This window comes from Oncorhynchus gorbuscha, linkage group LG08 (assembly GCF_021184085.1).
Source record: "Oncorhynchus gorbuscha isolate QuinsamMale2020 ecotype Even-year linkage group LG08, OgorEven_v1.0, whole genome shotgun sequence".
NCBI classification, from domain to species: domain Eukaryota; kingdom Metazoa; phylum Chordata; class Actinopteri; order Salmoniformes; family Salmonidae; genus Oncorhynchus; species Oncorhynchus gorbuscha.
In genome coordinates this window covers 4,219,368-4,244,784 of record NC_060180.1, presented here as the reverse complement: position 1 = coordinate 4,244,784, position 25,417 = coordinate 4,219,368, and the positions used below count along the sequence as shown (strand labels likewise).

Sequence of the window (25,417 nt, the reverse complement as noted above, 5' to 3'; positions counted from 1 at the left end):
ATTAAATTCTCTTCAATCCCAGCCAGTGTGAGGAGGGTGTGTCAAGGAGTCACTGCTACTGGGAGGTGGACTGGAGAGAAACAGATACAGACATCGCCATCACCTACCAAAGCATCAACCGCAAGAGCAACAGCATGCAGCAGCCTGGGGTGGAATGACAAGTCCTGGAGCCTGTACTGCTCTGTGGACAAATACTCCTTCGTGCACAAGAACCAAAGCACAGATGTAGCCAAGCCCAGGACGTCAAGGGGAGGAGTGTATGTGGACCAGAAAAATGGGGCTCTGGCATTTTACAGTGTATCTGATAGCTTGAACCTCCCTCACAAAGTACAGACCACTTTCATAGAGCATCTCTACCCTGCCTTCAGTCAGTAGTGTAAATATAATTTAAAGTACTACTTAAGTAGTTTTTGGGGGTATCTGTACTTTACTATTTATATTTTTGACAACTTTTATTTCACTACATTCCTAAATAAATAATGTACTTTTTACTCCATACATTTCCCTGACACGCAAAAGTACTTGTTACATTTTGAATGCTTAGGACAGGAAAATTGTCAAATTCACACACGTATCAAAATAATATCCCTGGTCATCTCTACTGCCTCAGATCTGACATTTGTAAATTGTGTCTGAATGTTGGAGTGTGACCCTGCCTATCTGTAAATAAAAAATCACGAAAATTGTGCCGTCTGGTTTGCTTAATATAAGGAATTTGAAATTATTTCCTTTTGATACACAAGTATATTTGAGCAATTACATTTACTTTTGATACTTAACTATATTTAAAACCAAATACTTTGCTTTTTCTCAAGTAGTATTTTACTGGGTAACTTTCACTTTTACTTGAGTCATTTTATATTAAGGTATCTTTAAGTAGATACTTTTTCCACCTCTGCCTTCAGTGTGTGGGGCTTTGGTTCCAGTGTGGAACCAGTGCAGCAATTTAGTGGGAACAGCTGAAGGGAGGTCTTGAACCAGTGATCCTACGGTTTCAGAGAAATCTCACGAAATCTGTGCCATAAAGGTCCAAACTTCTTGTAGTTGTATGCTTACATACAGGGAGGTTATACAAGCATATTGTATGAAATGTAAAAGTATCGATGCTCATTATTATTTATTGCCTTACCTCCTCACGCCATTTGCACACACTGTAAATATACTTTTTCTATTGTGTTATTGACTGTACGTTTGATTATTCCATGTGTAACGCTCTGTTGTTGTTTGTGTTGCACTGCTTTGCTTTATCTTGGCCAGGTCACAGTTGTAAATGAGAACTTGTTATCAACTGGCCTCCCTGGTTAAATAAAGGTGAAATTATTTTTTAAATAAAGTGTGGATATTTGGTTAATGCTGTCACTACAATAGATGAATTACATTGTAATACGTATGTAATTACAGAGAGATACATTTTGTTTTATTATGAAAAAAACATGGTTTTGCTAAAGCTAAAGCTTTGAGATGAGTGATGGGTCGGAATGTACTCTGACTGTTTTGTGACACAATTACAAATTAGGGTTGCAATGGAGTTGCCATGACAATGTTCTCTAACTGTCCGTTCTTGTAAATGTATCACAAATAAAATGAAATAGCTTTTGAATCTAAGAAAGAAATGTATTGACGTTATACTAAAAACACACTTATTGCAAGATTAAATTTACAGCCAGTTTTTCATTAATCATTTAGGAGGTTTCAAAGCACTAGGTGGCAGTATAAATGCATTCAATCTTGCCCTGCTGACACCAATGCATTTACAATGCGTTGGAGTCATCGGATCTTCATTTTGATTAACTGAAGGGAATTGATTGTTGATTGCGATACGGTTTTGGAAACCTTGAATCGAGTGAATGGAAGCATATCAAACACAAGTGTTGATGAGTTCTATATCACTCAAAGCATGCGCGGACCAACTGTCAAGTGTCTTCACTGACATTTTCAACCTCTCCCTGACCGAGTCTGTAATACCTAGATGTTTCAAGCAGACCACCATAGTCCCTGTGCCCAAGGAAGCGAAGGTAATCTGCCTAATTGATTACCGCCCCGTGGCACTCACGTCGGTAGCCATGAAGTGCTTTGAAAGGCTGGTCATGGCTCACATCAACACCATTATCCCAGAAACCCTAGGCCCAGTCCAATTCCCATACCGCCCCAACAGATCCACAGATGACACAATCTCAATCGCACTCCACACCACCCTTTCTCACCTGGACAAAAGGAACACCTATGTGAGAATGCTGTTCATTGACTACAGCTCAGTGTTCAACACCATAGTGCCCACAAAGCTCATCACTAAGCTAAGGACTCTGGGACTAAACACTTCCCTCTGCAACTGGATCATGGACTTCCTGACGAGCCACCCCCAGGTGGTAAGAGTAGGCAACAATACGTTTGCCACGCTGAACCTTAACACTGGGGCCCCTCAGGGGTGTGTACTTAGTCCCCTCCTGTATTCCCTGTTCACCCACAACTGCGTGGCGAAACACGACTCCAACACCATCATTAAGTTTGCTGACGGAGGAGGTCAGAGAGTTAGCAGTGTGGTGCCAGGACAACAACCTCTCCCTCAATGTGAGCAAGACAAAGGTGCTGATCATGGACTACAGTAAATGGCGGGCCGAACAGGCTCCCATTAACATCAACGGAGCTGTAGTGGAGCGGGTCGAGAGTTTCAAGTTCCTTGGTGTCCACATCACCAACAAACTATCATGGTCCAAACATACCAAGACAGTCGTGAAGAGGACACGACAAAACCTTTTCCCCGTCAGGAGACTGAAAATATTTGTCATGGGACCCCAGATCCTCAAAAGGTTCTACAGCTGCACCATCGAGAGCATCCTGACTGGTTGCATCACCGCCTGGTATGGCAACTGCTCGACATCTGACTGTAAGGCGAGGGTAGTGCGAACGGCCCAGTATATCACTGGGGACAAGCTTCCTGCCATCCAGGACCAATATAATAGGCGGTGTCAGAGGAAAGCCCGTAAAATTGTCAGACTCCAGTCACCCAATTTATAGACTGTTTTCTTTTCTACCGCACAGCAAGCGGTACCGGAGCACCAAGTCTAGGACCAAAAGGCTCCTCAACAGCTTCTACCCCAAAGCCATTAGACTGCTGAACAATTCATAAAAATTGGCACCAGACAATTTACATTGAACCCCCCTTGTACACTGCTGCTACTCACTGTTTGTATGTTACCTATGCATAAGTCACTTCGCCCCCACCTCCATATACAGATTACCTAAACTAGCTTGTACCCCTGCACACTGACTCGGTGCCAGTGCCCCTTGTATATAGCCTCATTATTGTTATTCTTATGTTACTTTTTATTATTACTTTTTATTTTAGTCCAGTTGGTAAATATTTTCTTCTTCTTGAACTGCACTGTTGGTTAAGGGCTTGTAAAGTAAACGTTTCACGGTAATGTGTACACTTCTTGTATTCGGCTCATGTGACAAATAAAGTTGGATTTGATTGATTCTGTTCCAGCCATTACTATGAACCTGCCCTCCCCAATGAAGGTGCCACCAACCTCCTGTGGTTTGAAATAGTCATGAAGATGGATGAGTGCTGAAATTGTTTCTCTACGGATTTAGATGTAATGTACATGACGCAATCGTGTCCCTTCTACTGAGCTATGCTTATTTCATGCCACCTATTTGGTTTGACAATAAGTTCTACTTTCCAGGCAGACTATTGGGATGCACCATGGTGTCAAAATATAGCACAAGACATGCGTGCCGAAAACGGTTATTGGGATGTAGGCCTAGTTAATACACTGAGAAACAGACTGTTGTCAACAGTGTGACCTAAATTCACAGAATAATGAGGATAATCATAATTTTTCTTAAAACAGGAACAAACGAACAAACAAAGCATTAGACAAACAAACCAATCAGAGCTAAACTGCAGGCTTGAACATAGATGCATGTGGGGGCGCGAGAAAAAATAATAGGTTCGCTTGATTTAGTTCACCAGACCGTCGGTGAGCGGAGTTCGTCATTTTTGGCCATTTGGATATTCAGTCGTTTTCTGCACCTCTCGTCCAACCGGGCTAGATAAATTGAACGTACCCAGTCTCCCCAATGGGGGAGGAGTTGCGCTCAACAGCTGGCAAGCCTGCTTTGATGATTTTTGACAAAGCTACCTCCCCACGAAATACCATCGGTTCTCTCAGAAAAGACACACACTAATTGTCCAATTCAAAGAAGAAAAACGAACAGGGGGGACTTAAAACTGTCAAAATATTTCAAACGAATATATACTGACTCGTTGGTATTTTTTTGTGAGAAACACAGGAGAGATTTGCCTCGTGAAAAGGTGCCTTTTTTGACAGAGCTGTTGCAGCTATAGGCGCTCGAGACGAGAGTGAGGTGAAACGAAAGTTGGGAGCAAACACGAATCTTTCCAAAAGGGAAACGGTGAGATGCTGACAATCTATCTTATACTTATTTCCTGTAACAATTGGCTAGAGTTGATAGGCAATTTAGCATGAAACCGCTAACTGAATAATGAATATATTGCTGCGAAAGTGTCGGAAAAAGTGAATATCATCTTGCATGTTTACACTGTAAACCAGTTGACCATAGTCACCCATACCGAACTCATCTGTCCAGATTTCATAGTAGCCAATAGTGACAACACGATGATGGCGATGTTGAGTAACCTATCTTCTTCCTCTTTCCAGACTGGACACTTCGCCTCTCCACTCACTCCATTTCCTCGCCTTCAAGTCACAAACACGTCGGCTGAGATGCGGCTGCCAGTTACCTGGAGTTAAATGCTAACGTTAGTCCATGAGAGGAGAGTGCGAGTTTGGCCAAGGACTAGGAGAAAGAAGAAGAGGGCTATTTCCTGAAACGGAGGGACCGAGGGACAGAGCAGGGAGAGGACATGTCTCTTTGGGTCATACTACCTGTTAGTCTGCCTTCATTGACCATCACTGGAATATGGGTTGTGTGAGTGTTTCTGCTTTTTGTTGATCTTTTAAGCCAACTCAAATAGTCCATTGTTGTTTGGTCCTTTGGCCAAAGGCACAACATGTCTGGCACAGAATCTCAAACAGTCAGTCAGTGGCCAAATGTCATGCAACCTCAAAATACCATGATAAAGCAATCCACAGCCATAGTTTTTATATATATATATATATTTTATTTATTTATTTATTTATACCTTACATTTAATGGCATGATTGGACAGTATCTAGTCATGCAAACCAACTGTGCCAACCACCACCACTGCTCTGGTCATAGAACCTGGCTGCATAGCTGCTGTGCATTCCAGGGCTCCATGGTGATATGAGTGGATTAGTTCTCTCCCCAGGCCTGCATGTGGCCTTAGAGCACTACTGTCTATTATAGCTTGGGCTGTGATTCATCTCTCTCTCTCGCTCAAAATAGCAGGTTCAGGTAGCCTGTAGGCCTATTGCTATAGGCCTTCATATTCAGTCCTTTATTAGGTCTAGGTCTATGTGAAGTCACTTAGGGTTGGTGGCTTGGGGTTGACTCCTTAGATGAGTGTCTAGGGGTGACATTTGTCCTGCTCGAGTAGGGCTTGGAGGGAATGAGAGGGGATGAAGTTTCAAGTTTTGTCACGTGCACAAGTACAGTGTAATGCCTTTCTTGCAAGCTCTTTCCTGTAATCAATATCAGTAGTGCTATAAAGTAAAGTAGAACAAAAACATATGAGAAATAGAAATAAAAACATAAGAAAAGTAGGCTATATAAAGGGTCTGTTCCATCGTCAGTAGCTATATACGGGGTCTGCTCCCCAGAGTCAGTAGCTGGAGTGTTAGGGGTAGATATGTATAGTGGTAAGAAGACTAGGCATCAGGATATGTGATAAACAACAGAGTAGACACATTAGGAGAAAAAAAAGATTTAATGAGGGTGGATGGAGAGAGAAAAAGAGTGAGGAAGGAGGGACACTGAGGGAGGAGGGGGTGTTGACTGCTGTGTTGCCGCCAGATTCCTCTCACCTATTTCCTTCCTGTCCAGGGGGACTCACAAGGGCACCCTGTCTCATAGAGCAGTCAAGGGTCCCTCTCCTTGGGCAGCGGAATGTGAAAGGGCACGCTTTGTTATGTAACCCCCACCCCCCGAGTGGGGGTAGGATAAATACTGGGGGTAGTGCTTATTCAGGGATTGCACACTGCAACCCACAACCACATACAAACACTGTACGCTGTTCTGCGCCATGAAATAGCTACTGAGAACTAGACTAACTTTATAGTACAGTCCACTCAAAGCTAGCCGGCTTCTTACATAGATTCTTCCATTGACCTTTCTGTTTGCAAATGTTTTTTTTTTATTGAAAAAGCTGCATGTCAAATGGCAATTCAGTACAGAGGCCTTTTTCCATGCTCTTCTCAATGAGGAAAACAGGGAAAATGAAATATTAAATTGACCTTTTAGGTGTAGCCTGAGGTAACCTGCACAGATAGTCAGCCATTAAGCTCCTCTGTTTTCTTTCCGTGGATGACATTTTGGGATGCTGAATTGATTACAGAACAACAAATGATCGCAGCACTTTCTCCGATGACATTTCATCTTCATTTAATTTATCATGGGGCAATAAGAGTTTTTAGATTCAACAGTCTATCTACAATTCTGTTTAGTGTGTAGTTAGTTGACCATGATGAAACTGTTAGAAATAATCATGATAATTATTTTGTGGTGTTCGAGAATGTACAGATTCTAGAAGTTAAGATGGTAATTGAATATAATGGCACCGTAGGGAATGGCGGGTGTTTTATGGGCTCCGGACCAATTGTGCTCTTTTGTTTATCTTTTTGTGCTGATCTTAACTTTTTCCTACATAATGTTTCTGCCATTGTTTCATATGACCGAAAAGAGCTGCTGGACATCAGAACAGCTATCACTAACCTCGATTTGGATGACGACTTCTACTTCAATGAGTGAGGTCGAAAGGCAAATTGATTATCGTGGACCAGGCTCAAATCCCGACACTCCAAATAAAGAGGAGGAGGTGGTGCTATAGAGGCTGGCGTGCGGGATACCTGGCGATACTATGTCGGAGATTGAATAAATTGCCCCTACCCTCCGTTCTATTGGCGAACGTGCAATCACTGGAGAATAAACTGGATGAGCTCTGTCAAGACTATCCTATCAACGTGATCTGAACTGTAATATCTTGTTTTTGTGAGTCGTGGCTGAACAAGGACATGGTTAATATAAATCTGGCTGTTATTTCTATACGTCGGCAGGACAGAGTGGTTGTGTCTGGGAAGCTCAGAGAAGTGTGTGTGTGTGTGTGTCTCTAATATTAAGGAAGTCTCAAAGTTCTGCTCGTCTGAGTTATAATACCTCACGATAAGCTGTAAACCACACCATTTACCAAGAGACTTTTCATCTGTTTTTCATAGCTGTCTGTTTACCACCACAAACCGATGCAGGCACTAAGACCACACTCAACAAGCTGTATAGGACCATAAGCAAACACAAAAATGCTTACCCAGATGCGGCTCTTAGTGGTCGGTGACTAATGCAGGAAAACTGAAATCTGTTTGTACCAAATTTCTACTACTATGTGACACCACTTAGATCACCTATACTCCACACACAGAAACACATACAAAGCTCTCCCTTGCCCTCCATTTGGCAAATCTGACCATAACTCCTGATTCCTGCTTACAAGCAAAAACTCAAACGGGAAGTACCAGTGACGCACTCAATACGGGAGTGGTCCGATGAAGCGGATGCTAAGCTACATCACTGTTTCGCTAGCACAGACTGGAATATGTTGAGGAGTTTACCACATCTGTCACCAGCCATATTAAAAAGTGCATTGAAGACGTTGACCCACAGTGACTGTACGTACATATCCCAACCAGAAGCCATGGTTTACAGGCAACATTCGCACTGAGCTATGGCTATCCCGCTGCTTTCAAGGATCGGGACACTAATCCAGAATCTTAGAATCCCGCAACACCCTCCGACAAACCGTCAAACAAGCAACGCATTAATACAAGCGCAAGATCGAATCCTACTTCACCGGCTCTGACGTTAGTCGATGTGGCGGGGCTTGCAAACTATCACAGATTACAATGGAAAACCCAGCCGCGAACTGTCCAGTGACACAAGCCTACCATAAGCCTACCACAAGCCTACCATACAAGGTAAAAACTATGCAAACTTCGAGGCTAGCAACACTGAACTAAGCATGAGTCGATGTAAGACCTTTTAAACAGGTTAACTTTCACAAGGCCTTGGGCCTCCGGAGTGGCGCACTGTTCTAAGGTATCGCAGAGCTAGCGGTAGATTTGGATAGAAAACATTCTACATGTTCTAAAACTGTTAAAATTATGTCTATGAGTATAACAGAACTGATATGGCAGGTGAAATCCCGAGGACAAACCATCCCAAAAAAATAAAATTTCAGGCTATTTTTAATGGCTATCACTTTTATTATAAGGCCAAGTCCTCCCAGATTGCAGTTCCTAGGGCTTCCACTATATGTCAACAGTCTTAGAAAGTGTTCCAGGCTGTTTTTTGGAAAAATGAGCCAGGAATTGTAGTTTTTTTTTAGGTGGCTCTCATTTTGGCTATAGTGTTTCCAAGCATGTGGAAGAGTGCGCTTTTTTTGGTATTTGTCTCCGGTAAAGACTCTAACGATTCTCCGTCTTATATTTGATCGTTTATTTAATTATTAGGGTACCTAAGGTTTGATTGTAAATGAAACTGAGTGGATTTTTGACAAGCGCGCCAGCTAAACAGAGTTTTTATGGATATAAATAAGGACATTATCGAACAAAATTACCCTTTGATGTAACTGGGACCTTTTGGAGTGCAGAAGAAGATCATCATCAAAGGTAAGTATTTTTTTATATCGCTGTTTCTTACTTTCATGTCGAACCTGCCTGGTTGAAATATGTTTTTCATGTGTTTGTTTGCGGGGCGCTGTCCTCAGATAATCGCATAGTGTGCTTTCGCCGCAAAGCCTTTTTGAAATCTGACACAGCGGCTGGATTAACAAGAAGTTAAGTTAATTTTGATGTATTACACTTGTGATTTTATCAAAGTTAAATATTTATAATACTGTAATTTGAATTTCGTGCTCTGCAATTTCACCGGATGTTGGCCAGGTGAGATGCTACCGTCCCACCTACCCATAAGAAGTTAAACAGTTCAACATTCACCGCAGGGCAAGATGGATTACCAGGACGTGTACTCAGAGCATGCGTTGACCAGCTGGCAAGTATCTTCACTGACATTTTCAACCTCCCCCTGACCCAGTCTGTAATACCTACATGTTTCAAGCAGACCACCATAGTCCCTGTGTCCAAGAACGCCAAGGTAACCTGTCTAAATGATTATTGCCCCGTAGCACTCATATCTGTAGCCATGAAATGCTTTGAAAGGATGGACATGGCTCACATCAACACCATCACTCCAATTCTCATAACCCCCCAACAGATCCACAGATGATGGAATCTCTATCGCACTCCACACTGCCCTTTTCCACCTGGAGAAAAAGAACACTTAAGTGAGTATGCTGTTCCTTGACTACAGCTCAGCATTCAGCAACATTGTGCCCTCCGAGCTCATCACTAAGAGAAGGACCCCTCCAACTGGATCCTGGACTTCCTGACGGGCCGTTCCCAGGTGGTGGGGGTAGGCAACAACACATCCACCACACTGACCCTCAACACATGGCCCCCTCAGGGTTGCGTGCTTAGTCCCCTACTGTATTCCCTGTTCACCCACGACTGCGTAGCCACACATAACTCTAACACCATCAATAAGTTTGCAGACGACACAACGGTGGTTGGCCTGATCACCGACGATGATGAGACAGCCTACAGGGAGGAGGGCAGTGACCTGTCAGTGTGGTGTCAGGACAACAACCTTTCTCTCAACGTCAGCAATACAAAGGTGCTGATCGTGGACTACAGGAAACGGAGGGCCGCTCGGCAAAGACAGTGCTCTTGTGGAGCAGGTCGAGAACTTCAAGTTCCTCAGGGATTTTGAGAAATTTCCCTTAGGCTCTAACCAAACCACACTTGGTGTTATTTTAACTTCAAGATATCCATGAGTTCACAAAACAGAGTTTGAGGAAAGTGGAAAACTGGTTGAAAACAGTTAGTCAGCCCAGCTCAGCGAGACGGGACTGTTCAGGTTGAGTGAATGTAATGATTGTGTTTCCCTTTTCTAACTGTCCTCTTTGTTTTATAAACCCTTCTGCTACTGTGTCATGCGAAAGTATTCACCCTCCTTGGCATTTTTCCTATTTTGTTGCCTTACAATCTGAAATTACAATAGATTTGTGGGGGATTGTATCATTTGATTTACACAACGTGCCTACCACTTTGAAGATACAAAATACTTTTGGTGAAACAAACAAGAAATAAGACAATAAAACTGAACTTCAGCATGCATAACTATTCACCCCACCGAAGCCGATACTTTGTAGAGCCACCTTTGGCAGCAATTACAGCTGCAAGTCTCTTGGGGTATGTCTCTATTAGCTTGGCACATCTAGCCACTGGGAGTTTGTCCATTCTTTAAGGAAAAACTGCTCCAGCTCATTCAAGCTGGATGGGTTCCGCTGGCGTACAGCAATCTTTAAGTCAGACTATAGATTGCCTATTGGATTGAGGTCTGGGCTTTGACTAGGCCATTCCAAGACATTTAAATGTTTCCCTTTAAACCACCCAAGTGTTGCTTTAGCAGTATGCTTAGGGTCATTGTCCTGCTGGAAGGTGAACCTCTTTCCCAGTCTCTAATCTCTGGAAGACTGAAACAGGTTTTCCTCAATATCTCTGTATTTTGCGCCATCCATCATTCCTTCCCCGCATCATGATGATTCTGCCACCACCATGCTTCATTGTGAGGATGGTGCTCTCAGGGTGAGGAGAGGTGTTGGGTTTGTGCCAGACAGTGTTTTTCTTGATGGCCAAAAAGCTCAATTTTAGTTTCATCTGACCAGAGTACTTTCTTCCATATGTTTGGGGAGTGTCCCACATTCCTTTTGGCTAACACCAAACGTATTTGCTTATTTTTTTATTTAAGCAATGGCTTTTTTTCCGGACAGTCTTCCATAAAGCCCAGCTCTGTGGAGTGTACGGCTTAAAGTGGTCCTTTGGACATATAATCCAATCTTCGCTGTAGAGCTTTGCAGCTCCTTCAGGGTAATCTTTGGTCTTTTTGTTGCCTCTGATTAATGCCCTCCTTGCCTGGTCCATGAGTTTTGGTGTGTGGCCCTCTCTTGGTAGGTTTGTTGTGGTGCCATATTATTTCAATTTTTTAAATAATGGATTTAATGGTGCTCCGTGGGATGTTCAAAGTTTCAGATTTTTTTTTAACCCAACACTGATCTGTACTTCTCCACAACTTTGTCCCTGACCTGTTTGGATAGCTCCTTGGTCTTCATGGTGCTGCTTGTGTGGTGTTGTCCCTTGCTTAGTGGTGTTGCAGACTCTGGGGCCTTTCAGAACAGGTGTGTGTGTGTGTGTGTGTGTGTGTGTGTGTGTGTGTGTGTGTGTGTGTGTGTGTGTGTGTGTGTGTGTGTGTGTGTGTGTGTGTTTGCACACAGGTGGACTTAAATAATGTGACTTCTGAAGGTAATTAGTTGCACCAGCTCTTATTTAGGGGCTTCATAGCAAAGGAAGTGAATACATATGCACCCACCATTTTTCAGTTTTTTAAGTAAGTATATTTTTTTCACTTCACCAATTTTGAGTATGTTGTCTATGTCCATTACATGAAATCCAAATAAAAATATATTTAAATTACAGGTTGTAATGCAACAAAATAGGAAAAACTCCAAGGCACTGTACCTGAGAGGCCCATGTAGGTGGACACTCGAATATTTTACTACCTATGTGTGTGGAAGAGAGCTGTGGTATCCTGGGTCTGTGTGTGTGCCTCCCATGTTTTGTCTGCCATCCACTCCTACCTGTCCAAGTTCAACTTGGTGTGTGTGAATGGCAGTGTAGCATACAGAAGCTGACTCTTGTATTGTGGAGAAGTCACTGTTACTGGGATCGTGCTTTGATGCTCTTCCCCTCTCGCTCTCTTTCTCGTTCTCTTTCTCTCTCTCTCCATATTTCCTTATCTGTTGTCTCTCTCGTGATGATGGTTATTCATGGTTGCCATGACTTCAGAGGCAGATGGCAGAGTTAGTGTTTACCAAATGTAATTTATTTTTGGGTTCAGGTGGTGTGTGTGCAAATCTTATGTCATGATGCCCCTAGTAGGGAGAAATCACTGTTTTCTCCTTTTTGACTTTATGGAGGTGTTTGACCTTATTTTATGTTATTTAATAATGAAGTTCTAAATCTGACCCCTGAGGGTTCAGGTTACAGTCTCCTTCCTGAGCTGTATGATGGCTGCGTGGTCCTATGGTGTTCATACTTGCGTACTATTGTTTGTACAGATTAATATGGTACCTTCAAGCGTTTGGAAATTGCTCCCCAGGATGAAACATGCTTGTGGGGGTCTACATTTTTTTTTCTGAGGACTTGGCTGATGTCTTTAGATTTTCCCATGATGTCAAGCAAAGAGGCACTGAGTTTGAAGGTAGGCCTTGAAATACATCCACAGGTACACCTCCAATTTACTAAAATGATGTCAATTTACCTATCAGAAGCTTGTAAAGCCATGACATTTTCTGGAATTTTCCAAGCTGTTTAAAGGCACAGCCAACTTGGTGTATGTAAACTTTTTTTTTTTATACTTGTGTATTGATTTTAAGGCGTTGATGTTTATGGTTAGGTACACATTGGTGCACCGCAGTGCTTTTTTCCCGCGAATGCGCTTTTTAAATCACCCGTTTGGCGAAGTAGGCTGAGATTCAATGATGCAATTAACAGGCACCGCATTGATTAACTGCAGCACAGGACAAGCTAGATACACTAGTAATATCATCAACCATCTGTAGTTAGCTAGTTATTGTTAAGCTTGATTGTTTTTTATAAGATACATTTAATGCTAGCTAGCACCTTACCTTGGCTCCTTGCTGCACTCGCATAACAGGTAGTCAGCCTGCCACGCAGTCTCCTCGTGGAGTGCAATGTAATCTGCCATTATCGGTGTCCAAAAACGCCGATTACCGATTTTGAAATCAGCCCGAATTAATCGGTCGACCACTACTTTTGATCCTGTGTGAAGATACTGTTCTATACACTGATCTTTACAGGAAACCTACTGATCGTAACAGTTTATTGAGGGCTGATAGTTGTCACTCACTTTCCTTGAAAAACAGTTTGCCCTACAGCCAATTCTGTTGAATCAAACGAATTAGCAAAAAACAGTGACAGAAATATGGCTGAGAAAGAAAATTCAAGGAGAGGTCAGATTAATACTGCTATTGAGAAAATTAAAAAACAAAAAGAGACATGACACTTTAAGGTCAGTTTCGCAAAAAGAAGCGTTCTTGCGTTCTAACTACCCGCTATTCAAAGTGCTCTGAAAAAATTAAGGGAATCGTTCAAACATTGGCACATTCTACGATCTGATGATAGTATCGGTAATGTGTTTTTGAACTTTTTACCTTCCCTTGGGCGAATTCTCACGGGGCAGAAATCTGATCTATTGGTAAACTCTGATTTGACCAACCCAAGATATACCACCCCAAGACACAACATCTATTTCTGGCCCTACTGGATGGAAACTACTAGTGTAATGGCTGTGCTCAATGCAATGGCACTTATAAATGTAGATCCTTCAAACACCCCCAAACAGGGAAACAGCTCCACTAAGGCAGTTATTTATTTTATAACTTGTCCTTGTGGTAAAAATGATGTGGCTAAAACAAAACGTAAATTAAAAGTACTAATCTCGGAGCGTCGTAGCACCATTAGGTGCAAAAACTCGACTTACCAAGTTGCGGCCCACTTTTTGGAAGAAAACCACTCGATTTTGTCTCTACGTTATATTGGCATCGAACATGTCACCCTCCCTAGGAGAGGGGGTGACCTCTACAATTTATTGTTAAAACGAGAGGCTGCCTGGATCTTTAATTTAAAGACTCTTGCTCCCTTCAGTCTCAACGTAGACTTTGATCTGAAGCCATTCTTGTAATTATTGTGATTGTGCCATTGTTTCTAGACTTATGTAGACCAATTGTATCTGTGATGGTACACTATCCATTTGTTTTTTTGTATGCTATTTTATTATATGAGAATTAACCAATGATATCAGGTCACACCCGGCCATGATTACAAACACTATATAAATGAGTCACCCCGCAGTGTTGGTCATTATACCCTGATGAAGACCGCTTATTAGGTTATTAAATTATTGCACTTGAGCACCTAGAGTGTGAGGTTCTCCTTTTTCTTTTTTTGTGTTCTACTCTGCTAGCCAGCACCTCGCCTAAAGAGGTGCGTTTCTTTCTCCTCTTAAACATGCTAAAATTGACACTATGAATTTATTAAATTATCATGATGAAATATTGTATTCAAGCAACGTATGAGATGTGAATAGGCAACATTTAATTCCAAAGTCTGAGTTTTTATTTTCTCTCCCTTCAGTTCAAATAATGTCTGCAATTGATTTCATGAAAGTTTGCGCCATTTTTATGTGGTTGCGTCATATTTCTGTGCATACTTTCCGCTTTAAAATATGTACAAACGGAGTACGCATCTGAGAAGTGCCCTCCCATACATTGATTTGGACTCGTACTCCAATCTTCCCGTGCTCGAAGCACCGTAGTATGCATTTTGAAAGACCCTGTGTGTTTGACACCCTATATTCGGCTGTCTGTCTCTCTACTGCATGGTGTTGTGCTTCGTAATTTTTCAATGACAATTACCCTTTATCAGAGTTTTGATTTTTGTTGGGTGCATTAAATTGTGCACCAGAATATTTCTCTCACCTCTCTCTTTCACCCCTTCTCTCTCATTTCTCCGGTCAGTGCCCCTCTGAGGGGGGAGACCAAGCTAAATCAACCTGTTTCTGGGTTAGAACACACTGACCAGACTGGTCTTCCAGGAGTACACCCAGATTTCCTTATTAGTCCAGTCCAGTGACCGATTAAAAAAAAAAAAAAATGTTTGTCCAGTTCAAGCAAACAAGAATATCGATTGGAATTAGGAGACACTTTGGTGATTTTGATCAGTCAGAATTGCTAGCTGATTTGTTATCAGGTGACCTGGTTTCCAGGGGCAAGTAAACAGGACAATCTCAGTGACAGGTTGTTGTGTGGTCTTATTGCTTGGTTTATTTGTTTTAACAGAAGGCTAGAGAGTGCAATGACAGCATAGATGGAGAGCATAGCCTACATTGAGAGAGCATACAACCAGTGACCCTTAAACTACATCGGATGTGATCTCCCCCTTCCCCCGATTTTTCAGCTGGTATTACAGGAATTTGAGAGCCGATCTAGGTTGTATATTCTACAGTGGACAGGTTGCTTGCCTCCCCTGGATTTCTCCACCTGAATTTGTAATTCTTACGACTTAAACCTCATCCACTTAAAAAATCCCGCCTCCCTATCATAACACTCTGAAAGCAATGCATTTTACCGCTAGAGCATTCTCACGTAATGGTCATGTTTCAAATAACCTACATTTTACCTCTCTTCTACTGTGTGAAACTGCCCTGTGGCTGGAAACCTTAGTCTTTCACCCCTTCTCCCTGGTTCAACCACAAAACCACCAGTGACTGTTATTGTTCCTGTTCCCTCTATTTGTTCAATGACTCACTGGTTCCGACTGTATTTCTCTTTTTACTGTTTCTAAGAATAGAGGCCACTGGGAAAACAAGTATTAAACATTGTTAGATGATGGTCTATTCCCTGAATCACTTTTTCCATTCCAAGCCATATGAATGGCTGTGAGTTCATAAGCCTCATGCTTCGAGTAGTTAAATGTTCAAGTTGCAGTTGTGTGGTCCAGATTGAAGACCATGGTACGTTGATGAGGTGTTGCTTCCTCCTGTCTGTGTAGTATCCTAACCATTACTCCTTTATTTGAACAATGTTGTCTATATTATGCATATAGGCTGACCCTTTTCTTTACCTGTCACAGGTACGTCATGGCCCTGTACAACCAGCACGTCTGCCCTGTGGATAACTGGTACGTAGCTAAATCATTCATGTTAATAGCTGTTTATTTAAAAAAAATGTTTTAACTAGTCAAGTCAGTTAACAAATTCTTATTTACAATGACGGCCTAGGAACAGTGGGTCACTGCCTTGTTCAGGAGCAGAATGACAAATTTTTACCTTATCAGCTCAGGGATTTGATCTAGCAATCTTTTTCTTTTGGTTACTAGCCCAACGCTCTAACCACTAGGTTACTTTCTGCCCCACTAGGCTAACTGTGTAGTTTATTCATGTTAATAACTAGTTATCAACCAGTTGTATCACTGCTACATAGCCTGAAACCTATACATGGTATAATACTTGCCTGCATAAGTCAAACCACTCTCACAACAAGGAGTCTCTTGACTCTCCTGCTCTCCTCTAACTCACTCATCTCTATATAAGCTGCCTGTTAGCTTAGCTGCATGCAATCATGCTACATTTTTTTTTAAGAAAACACTAAAATCACCAGGAATATGTTTAATTTAGGAAACCTGTTTCTGAGCATTCCCAAGAGAAAAAAAATGTCATGTCTCAATTTAATCAAGGTATTCAAACTCTTTTTGAAGTAAGTTGTGGTCAATTTGCAATGCACAAATTATTATAGTTATGTTCCGGCCCCCCGACTATCTGCTCCGACCAGAATCGGCCCGCAGCAGAATTTAGTTGCCTTGCTGAGTGTGTGTGTGTGGGGTTGTCAAAACACTTTTCCATGTAATGCCACTTAGACTAGTATTTCCATAATAGGGATGTTGCAATAGTGAAACATAGTCTTCTACTATGCACTACTAGACTGTTTACAAGGGCTGCTTGACATGACTTTTAAAACCTTGTCCTCATCAAAACATCCCTTTCCTCCCTGTGTGTGTGTGTGTGTGTGTGTGTGTGTGTGTGTGTGTGTGTGTGTGTGTGTGCGCGCACAGGTTATATAACCAGTCGTGTGACAAGGAGCTGTACCTACAGAGTGGACCAACGTTGTGCTGTACTCTAGATAATGTTCCACTCATCAGGTCAGTCTGATCTTTCTCTCTCTCTCTACCAATTTCAATATAAGGGGCTTTATTGGCATGGGGAACATATGTTTACCTTGCCAAAGCAAGTGAAATAGAATATAAACAAAAGTGATATAACAAAGAAATTAGTAAACAGTAAACATTACACTTCCAAAAGTTACAAAAGAATAAAGACATTTCAAATGTCATGTCTATATACAGTGTTGTAATGATGTACAAATGGGTAAAAATAATAAACATAAATATGGGTTGTATTTACAATGGTGTTCTTCGCTGGTTTCCCTTTTCTTGTGGCAACAGGTCACATCTTGCTGCTGTGATGGCACACTGGTATTTCACCCAATAGAGGAGTTTATTAAAATTGGATTTGGTCTGTGTAATTTGAGGGAAATATGTGTCCCTAATATGGTCATACGTTTGGCGAGAGGTCAGGAAGTGCAGCTCAGTTTCCCCCTCATTTTGTGGGCAGTGTGCATATAGCCTGGCTTCTCTTGCGAGACAGGTCTGCCTTCTGCATCCTTTCTCAATAGCAAGGCTATGCTCACTGAGTCTGTGCATAGTCAAAGATTTCCTTAATTTTGGGTCAGTCACAGTGGTCAGGTATTCTGCCACTGTGTACTCTCTGTTTTGGGCCAAATAGCATTCTAGTTTGCTCTTTTTTTTTAGTTAATTCTTTCCCATGTGTAAAGTAATTATTTTTGTTTTCTTATTTAATTTTTTTTATTTCACTTTTATTTAACCAGGTAGGCTAGTTTAGAACAAGTTCTCATTTACAATGCGACCTGGCCAAGATAAAGCAAAGCACTGCGACACACACAACACAAGCGTTACACATGGAATTAACAAGCGTAAAGTCAATAACACAAGAAGAAAAAAAATGAAGTGTATATACAGTGTGTGCAAATGGTGTGAGGAGGTAAGGCAATAAATAGGCCATAGTAGCGAAGTAATTACAATTTAGCAAATTAACACTGGAGTGATAGATGAGGAGATGATGATGATGATGTGCAAGTAGAAATAGCAGTGTGCAAAAGAGCAGCAAATTAAATAAAAAAAACTAAATGGGGATGAGGTAGGTAGATTGGATGTGCTATTTACAGATGGGCTATGTATAGCTGCAGCGATCGGTTAGCTGCTCTGATAGCTGATGTTTAAAGTTAGTGAGGGAAATATAAGGTTTCAGCGATTTTTGCAATTCGTTCCAGTCATTGGCAGCACAGAACTGGAAGGAAAGGCAGCCAAAGGAGTTGTTTGCTTTGGAGATGACCAGTGAGATATACCTTCTGGAGCGTGTGCTACGGGTGGGTGTTGTTATCGTGACCAATAAGCTAAGGCGGAGCTTTACCTAGCATAGACTTATAGATGACCTGGAGCTAGTGGGTCTTGCAATGTGAGGGCCAGCCGACTAGAGCATACAGGTCGCAATATTAACCAGGTGAAATTGTTTCTTTTGCGTTCATTGATGTCAGGTTATATGCAATTGTTTGGGCCGCCTTGCTCGTTGCAAACTAATTTGCCTGAATTTTACGTCATTACGTAATTTTACGTAATTATGACTTTACATTGAAGGTTGTACAATGTGTCGTGTCTTTGGCTATGCCGGATTAAGTGATGACATGCTATTCTATAAAATAATTGATCTGTAATTAATATTACCTGATTGAGCTAATCATGTAAATGTAATTAACTAGAGTCGGGCACCACAAAATAATATTTATAGAGCTGTTATCTTCTGAATAAACTCTTAAAGACCTAGTAATATTTTACAACAATAGCAGTCAAAATTAATTGTCATCTTAATTCAGTCTCATCTGAAAGTTGTAAATTCTTGGTTATCTGCACGAACCCTGGCTAACAAGTTGAACCAGCAATACAAAATTGGGTTTAATATTTTTTTACCAAATACCTAACTAATTACACATACACATAATTAAATCATAACTTGATTACAAATTACGTCATAAAGGAAAACGTCCCTAGCGGGCGGAACCGATATGACAGCTGGTTACACAAAAGAAAAGGGGCTGGGTTTGAGTGAAAGAGCGGGAAGACTGAGGAACAAAAGGGCGAAGCTGTGCTATCGTAAACACAGTATCTTATGCATTATAAATTACCACCCATTTGGAAAAGGAAAATGCAATAAATATTTACTCTGAGCTGTGCTTCGGTAGGTTGGTGGTAGATGGAAGGCTGTGTTGCCCAACTGAGTTCTTTGAAGAATGTCCTCTGGTTGTCAATTGGATACGTTGTAGTAAAGTCGTTGGGTGATAGACGGGATACTCTGTCTGTTCCTTCCTAACCCTTGTTTGCATCTGCTGTTGCTAACTCAACGGCTAGGAGGTATCACTTCTGTAGTGAATAAGAGTTCAAAGTTCATACCATTCGCAACCAAAGCTCACGCTGATGTTGGCTTTGTTCTGTTATTATCTGAACCATTCTGACATAGGACCGTCATCCTCGGAACAGGAGGTTATATTGTCGTCAAGGGCTTATATAGGAAGGTAGAGGAGGGCGTGTTTGAAAAGTTTTATAGCCCATGTCCCTTCACATGGGCGGGCGACTGATTGAGCAGAGCCCTACCTTATGAAAACCTAAATCTCACATTTTAGAAGCTAAAATCACATTTCATCCCATCATGAATAATTTAATATTCAAACATTTAAATTGAACAACAATTCCATGTGAATCCGATAACTCTGTGTAGACTTTCCACTGTAGAGTTTATATCATCTTATCATTGATGAGAATGTCTCAGATGACAACCGAACTGACATCATATTCATTAAGTACCACCGCATATGTTCAATTGTTCGGATTACCAGAATATAGTTTATTTCCCCCCACCTACTGATGTTCCCAGAATCTCTGTTAACCAAGGGTTTTGCAAATGTAACCTCAGTAGGATAGAGCGAGGAAAAAGGGGGTAAGAGGTATTTATGACTGTCATAAACCTACCACCCAGGCCAATGTCATGACAAATGTAATAGCAATATTTGGACTTAGGGATGCCACCCGTTAGATAAAATACGGAACGGTTCCGTATTTCACTGAAACGTATTGTTTTCGAAATTATCGTTTCCGGATTCGACCATATTAATGACCAAAGGCTCGTATTTCTGTGTGTTATGTTATAATTAAGTCTATAATAATAATAATAATAATATATAATAATATAATAATAATAATAATAATATATAACAATATATATTATTTATTATTATTATTATTATTATTATTATTATTATTATTATTATTATATTATTATAAGTCTATGATTTGATATTTGATAGTCAAACAGCACATTCGTGCGTTTTGCCAGCAGCTCTTCGCTGTGTTTCAGGCATTGAGCTGTTTATGACTTCAAGCCTATCAACTCCCGAGATTTGGCTGGTGTAACCGATGTGAAATGGCTAGCTAGTTAGCGGGGTGCGCACTAATAGCGTTTCAAACGTCACGCTCTCTGAGACTTGGAGTAGTTGTTCCCCTTGCTCTGCAAGGGCCACGGCTTTTGTGGAGCGATGGGTAACAATGCTTCGAGGGTGGCTGTTGTATGTGTTCCTGGTTCGAGCCCAGGTAGGGGTGAGGAGAAGGACGGAAGCTATACTGTTATACTGGCAATACTATAGTGCCAATAAGAACATCCAATAGTCAAAGGTATATGAAATACAAATGGTATAGAGCGAAATAGTCCTATAAATTACTATATTAACTACAACCTAAAACCTCTTACCTTGGAATATTGAGGTCTCATGTTAAAAGGAACCACCAACTTCCATATGTTCTCATGTTCTGAGCAAGGAACTTAAACGTTAGCTTTTTTACATGGCACATATTGCACTTTTACTTCTCAAACACTGTTTTTGCATTATTTAAACCAAATTGAACATGTTTCATTATTAATTTGAGGCTAAATTGATTTTTATTGATGTATTATATTAAGTTAAAATAAGTGTTCATTCAGTATTGTTGTAATTGTCATTATTACAAATAAATTAAACAATCGTCCGAGTAATCGGTATCGGCCTTTTTTTTGGGGTCCTCCAATAATCGTCATCGGCTTTGATAAATCATAATCGGTCGACCTCTAGTTTGTATACGTGGATTTTATGTCGTGTGTTTTTCCTCCAACACCAGTTTCCATCAATTTGTATAGCAGGCCCTCATGCCAAATTGAGTTGAAGCCTGTTTGTTTGGTAATTCGTGTGCAGGGTGAATACGTGGTCTGTTGTACGGTAATTTGGTAAAAAGACAATTTGGCATTTGCTCAGTACATTGTTTTCACTGAGGAAATGTACAAGTCTGCTGTTAATGAATTTGCAGAGAATTTTCTCAATGTTGCTCTTGACGCATATCCCACGGTAGTTATTGGGTTCAAATTTGTCTCTACTTTTGTGGATTGGTGTGATCAGTCCCTGGTTCCAAATATTGGGGAATATCCCAGATCTGGGGATGAGCTTAGAGTATAGCCAAATTGAATTTGTGGTCTGTTTATTTTATAATTGAATTTAGGATACCATCAACTCCACAGGCCTTTTTGAGTATAAGTGTTGTATTTTGTCCTGTAGTTCATTCAATATCATTGGAGAATCCAGGGGGTTTTAGTAGTATTTAATAGTTGATTCTAAGATTTTGTATTTGATCATGTAAACTAGCACTCAAAAATTTTGGGTCACTTTGAAATGTCCTTGTTTTTGAAAGAAAAGCACTTTTTAATATTATTATTATTATTATTTTTTAAATAATATAAAATTGATCATAAATACATAGACATTGTTAATGTTGTAAATTACTATTGTAGCTGGAAACGGCAATTTTAAAAAAAATGTACATTTATAGAATATCAACATAGGCGTGCAGAGGCCCATTATCAGCAACCATCAGTCCTGCGTTCCAATGGTACGTTGTTAGCAAATCCAAGTTTATAATTTTAAAAGGCTAATTGATCATTAGAAAACCCTTTTGCAATTATGTTAGCACAGCTGAAAACTGTTGTGCTGATTTTAAAAAAAGCATAAAACTGGGCTTCTTTAGACCAGTTGAGAATCTGGATCATCAGCATTTATGGGTTTGATTAGACTTAAAATGGCCAGAAACAATGAACTTTCTTCTGAAACTCGTCAGTCTATTCTTGTTCTGAGAAATTAAGGCTATTCCATGAGAGAAATTGCGGGAAGATCTTGTACAACGCTGTGTAGTACTCAATTCACAGAACAGCGCAAACTGGCTCTAACCAGAATTGAAAGAGTGGGAGGCCCCGGTGCACAACTGAGTAAGAGGACAAGTACATTAGTGTCTAGTTTGAGAAACGGACCCCTCACAAGTCCTCAACTGGCAGCTTCATTAACTAGTACTTGCAAAACGCCAGTCTCAATGTCAACAGTGAAGAGGTAACTCCGGGATGGTGGCCTTCTAGGCAGTTGCAAAGAAAAAGCCATCTCTCAGACTGGCCAATAAAAATAACTCTGAGATGGCTTTTTCTTTGCAACTCTACCTCAAAGGCCAGCATCCTCTTTCTTCACTGTTGACGTAGAGACTGGTGTTTTGAAGGCCAGTTTTATTGCTCCTTTAATCAGAAGAACAGTTTTTAGCTGTGCTAACATAATTGCAAAAGGGTTTTCTAATGATCAGTTAGCTTTTTTTAAAATGTTAAACTTGGATTAGCTAACAACGTGCAATTGGAACACAAGAGTGATGGCTGTTGATAATGGGCCTCTCTACTCATATGTAGATATTCCATTAAAATATCTGCCATTTCCAGCTACAATAGTCATTTACAACATTAACAATGTCTACACTGTATTTCTGATCAATTTTATATTAATGGGCAAAAAATGTACCTTTCAAAAATAAGGACATTTCTAAGTGATTCCAAACCATTGAATGGTAGTCTGTTTTTGCTGTTTTTTTTCTTTGTTATATAGTACTCTACCCCTCTTTCTCGCTTTCATGTCACCACCCCTTTCTCTTTCCTTTCCTCATTCTTTCTCCCTCTGTCTCCTTTCCTTTCTGTATCACTGTCACTATCTTCCTCTGTCGCTCTCTCTGTTTCTCTCAGTTTCAGTGTGTGTGTCTGCGTATGCGTGTGTGATTCCTGTTTCTTAAAATAACTGACGGCTCAGATTTGTGTGTGCGTGGAACACACACACACACACACTAAAAAGCACACACACAGGAATTCCCCAGAAAAGAGGAGTCAGTTTTCCGATGGGGGTTGAGATAATTAAGAGACGTGTGCTTTGTTTAGCCTCTCCCATCCCCAGAGTCTTCAACTTCAGAGAACCGTTAAGGAATGTAAATATATGGTTTCTATAGAAATTGTGACCAAATATATGATATGGTATTGAAAAAGCTTACAGGATAACTGGCTCCTACCTCTAGAAGTTGCAATTACTGTTTCATGGTTCTATAATCGACCTGTGAATGAGAGAAAGGGTCGGGTGTGTGCGCTTGCTTGCTTTTTAGTGTGTGTCTCTGAGACAGTGGCGAGGTCCAGTTAAGCTGAGAGGGCTTGGTCTTAACAGGAGACGGGACCAGGCAGACAGGTGGAAGCTCGCAGGCAGGTATTATGACTGATTGCCTCACCCCGATAAGAGCTGGTTTCCCTCTTCAATTTTCTAGGAAGGGTCGGAGTGTAGGTGAAAGGTCAAATGCTATGTTATAGCAGAGAAGGAAACTCTGACCTTTTCCCAATTGGAGCTGCCTGATTCCTCCCATCCATTCCTCCATCCTCTCCTTGCCTCTTTTGGAAAAAGGTCAAAGGTAATTGAGAAGACGAGGCGAGGAAACAAACAAATTACTCTCCTTGTTTCATCAAGTGTTTACATACAGTGCCTTTGTAAAGTATTCAGACGCCTTGACCTTTTCCACATTTTGTTACGTCACAACCTTATTCTAAAATGTATTAAATAAAACATTTTCCTCAGAAATCTACACAATACCCCATAATGACAAAGCAAAAAAATTATTAAATGGAAAAAACTCTTCCTAGAGTTGGCCGCCCGGCCAAAATAAGCAAATGAGAGAGAAGGGCTTTTATCAGGGAGGTGACCAAGAACTGATGGTCACTCTGACAGAGCTCCAGAGTTCCTCTGTGGAGATGGGAGAACCTTCCAGAAGGACAACTATCTCTACAGCACTCCACCAATCAGGCATTTATGGTAGAGTGGCCAGATGGAAGTCACTCCTCAGTTTGCCAAAAGGCACCTAAAGACTCTCCAGAACATGAGAAACAAGATTCTCAAGTCTGATGAAACCAAGATTGAACTCTTTGGCCTGAATGCCAAGTTTCACGTCTGGATGAAACCTGGCACTATCCCTACGGAATCAGGCTGTGGGGATGTTTTTCAGAGAGGGAGACTAATCCGGATCGAGGGAAATATTAATGGAGCAAAGTACAGAGAGATCATTGATGAAAACCTTCTCCAGAGTGCTCAGGACCACAGGCTGGGGTGAAGGTTCACCTTCCAACAAGACAACGACCTTAAGCACACAACCAAGACAACGCAGAAGTGGCTTCAGGACAAGTCTCTGAATGTCCTTGATTGGCCCAGCCAGAGCCTGAATGTGAACCCGATTTGAACATCTTTGGAGAGACCTGAAAATAGCTGTGCAGCAACGCTCCCCATCCAACCTGACAGCGCTTGAGTGGATCTGCAAAGTAGAATGGGAGAAACTCTCCAAATACAGTTGTGCCAAGCTTGTAGTGTCATACCCAAGAAGACTTGAAGAATTGCTGCCAAGTTGCAGCAACAAAGTACTGAGTAAAGGGTCTGAATACTTTTCAGTTACTTTTTAAAAATACATTTGCAAATATGTCTAAACCTGTTTTTGCTTTGTCATTATGGGGTGTTGTGTGTAGATTGATGAGGGAAAAGTCAAGGGGTCTGATTTTTACATTTGAATCTTTATTTAACTAAGCAAGTCAGTTAAGAACTAATTCTTATTCACAATGACGTCCTACATCGACCAAACCCTGACAACGCTGGGCCAATTGTGCGCCGCCCGATGGGACTGCCAATCACGGCCGGTTGTGATACAGCCTGGATTCAAACCAGGGTGTCTGTAGTGACGCCTCTAACACTGAGTTGCAGTGCCTTAGGTCTTCCGAGTGGTGCAGCGATCTGTCTGTGGCACTGTAGATGGAATTGCAAAATGCATCAAATGTAGTATAACATTTTTTAACTAGATGTGGCAGTCATTTTATAGGCAAAAAGATAAATAAGTAGCGTATCATTTTTAAATGTCTGCATGCTTTTCCCCTCCGAGAAAACAATAGCTGTTTCAAAGTGGGTGTGGCTGACTTCAAAATTCTTCAACGGTTGGATACACCTGAGAATCCTCCGCCAGAGGAGGCAATTGAG

The 25,417-nt window shown here is 41.1% G+C and overlaps 1 protein-coding gene across 1 annotated transcript in view; it reads left to right on the top strand.

The window, feature by feature from the left end:
* The first annotated feature begins 4,114 nt into the window (after positions 1–4,114).
* Positions 4,115–25,417, top strand: part of LOC124041106 (transmembrane protein 150A-like) — a 48,769-nt gene continuing 27,466 nt past the window's right edge. The window contains exons 1-4 of the mRNA XM_046358281.1: positions 4,115–4,419; positions 4,686–4,956; positions 15,990–16,037; positions 16,968–17,054. Of these exons, the coding sequence (XP_046214237.1) occupies positions 4,892–4,956; positions 15,990–16,037; positions 16,968–17,054 (200 nt within the window). The 5' untranslated portion in view covers positions 4,115–4,419; positions 4,686–4,891. The remainder of the gene's footprint in view (positions 4,420–4,685; positions 4,957–15,989; positions 16,038–16,967; positions 17,055–25,417) is intronic.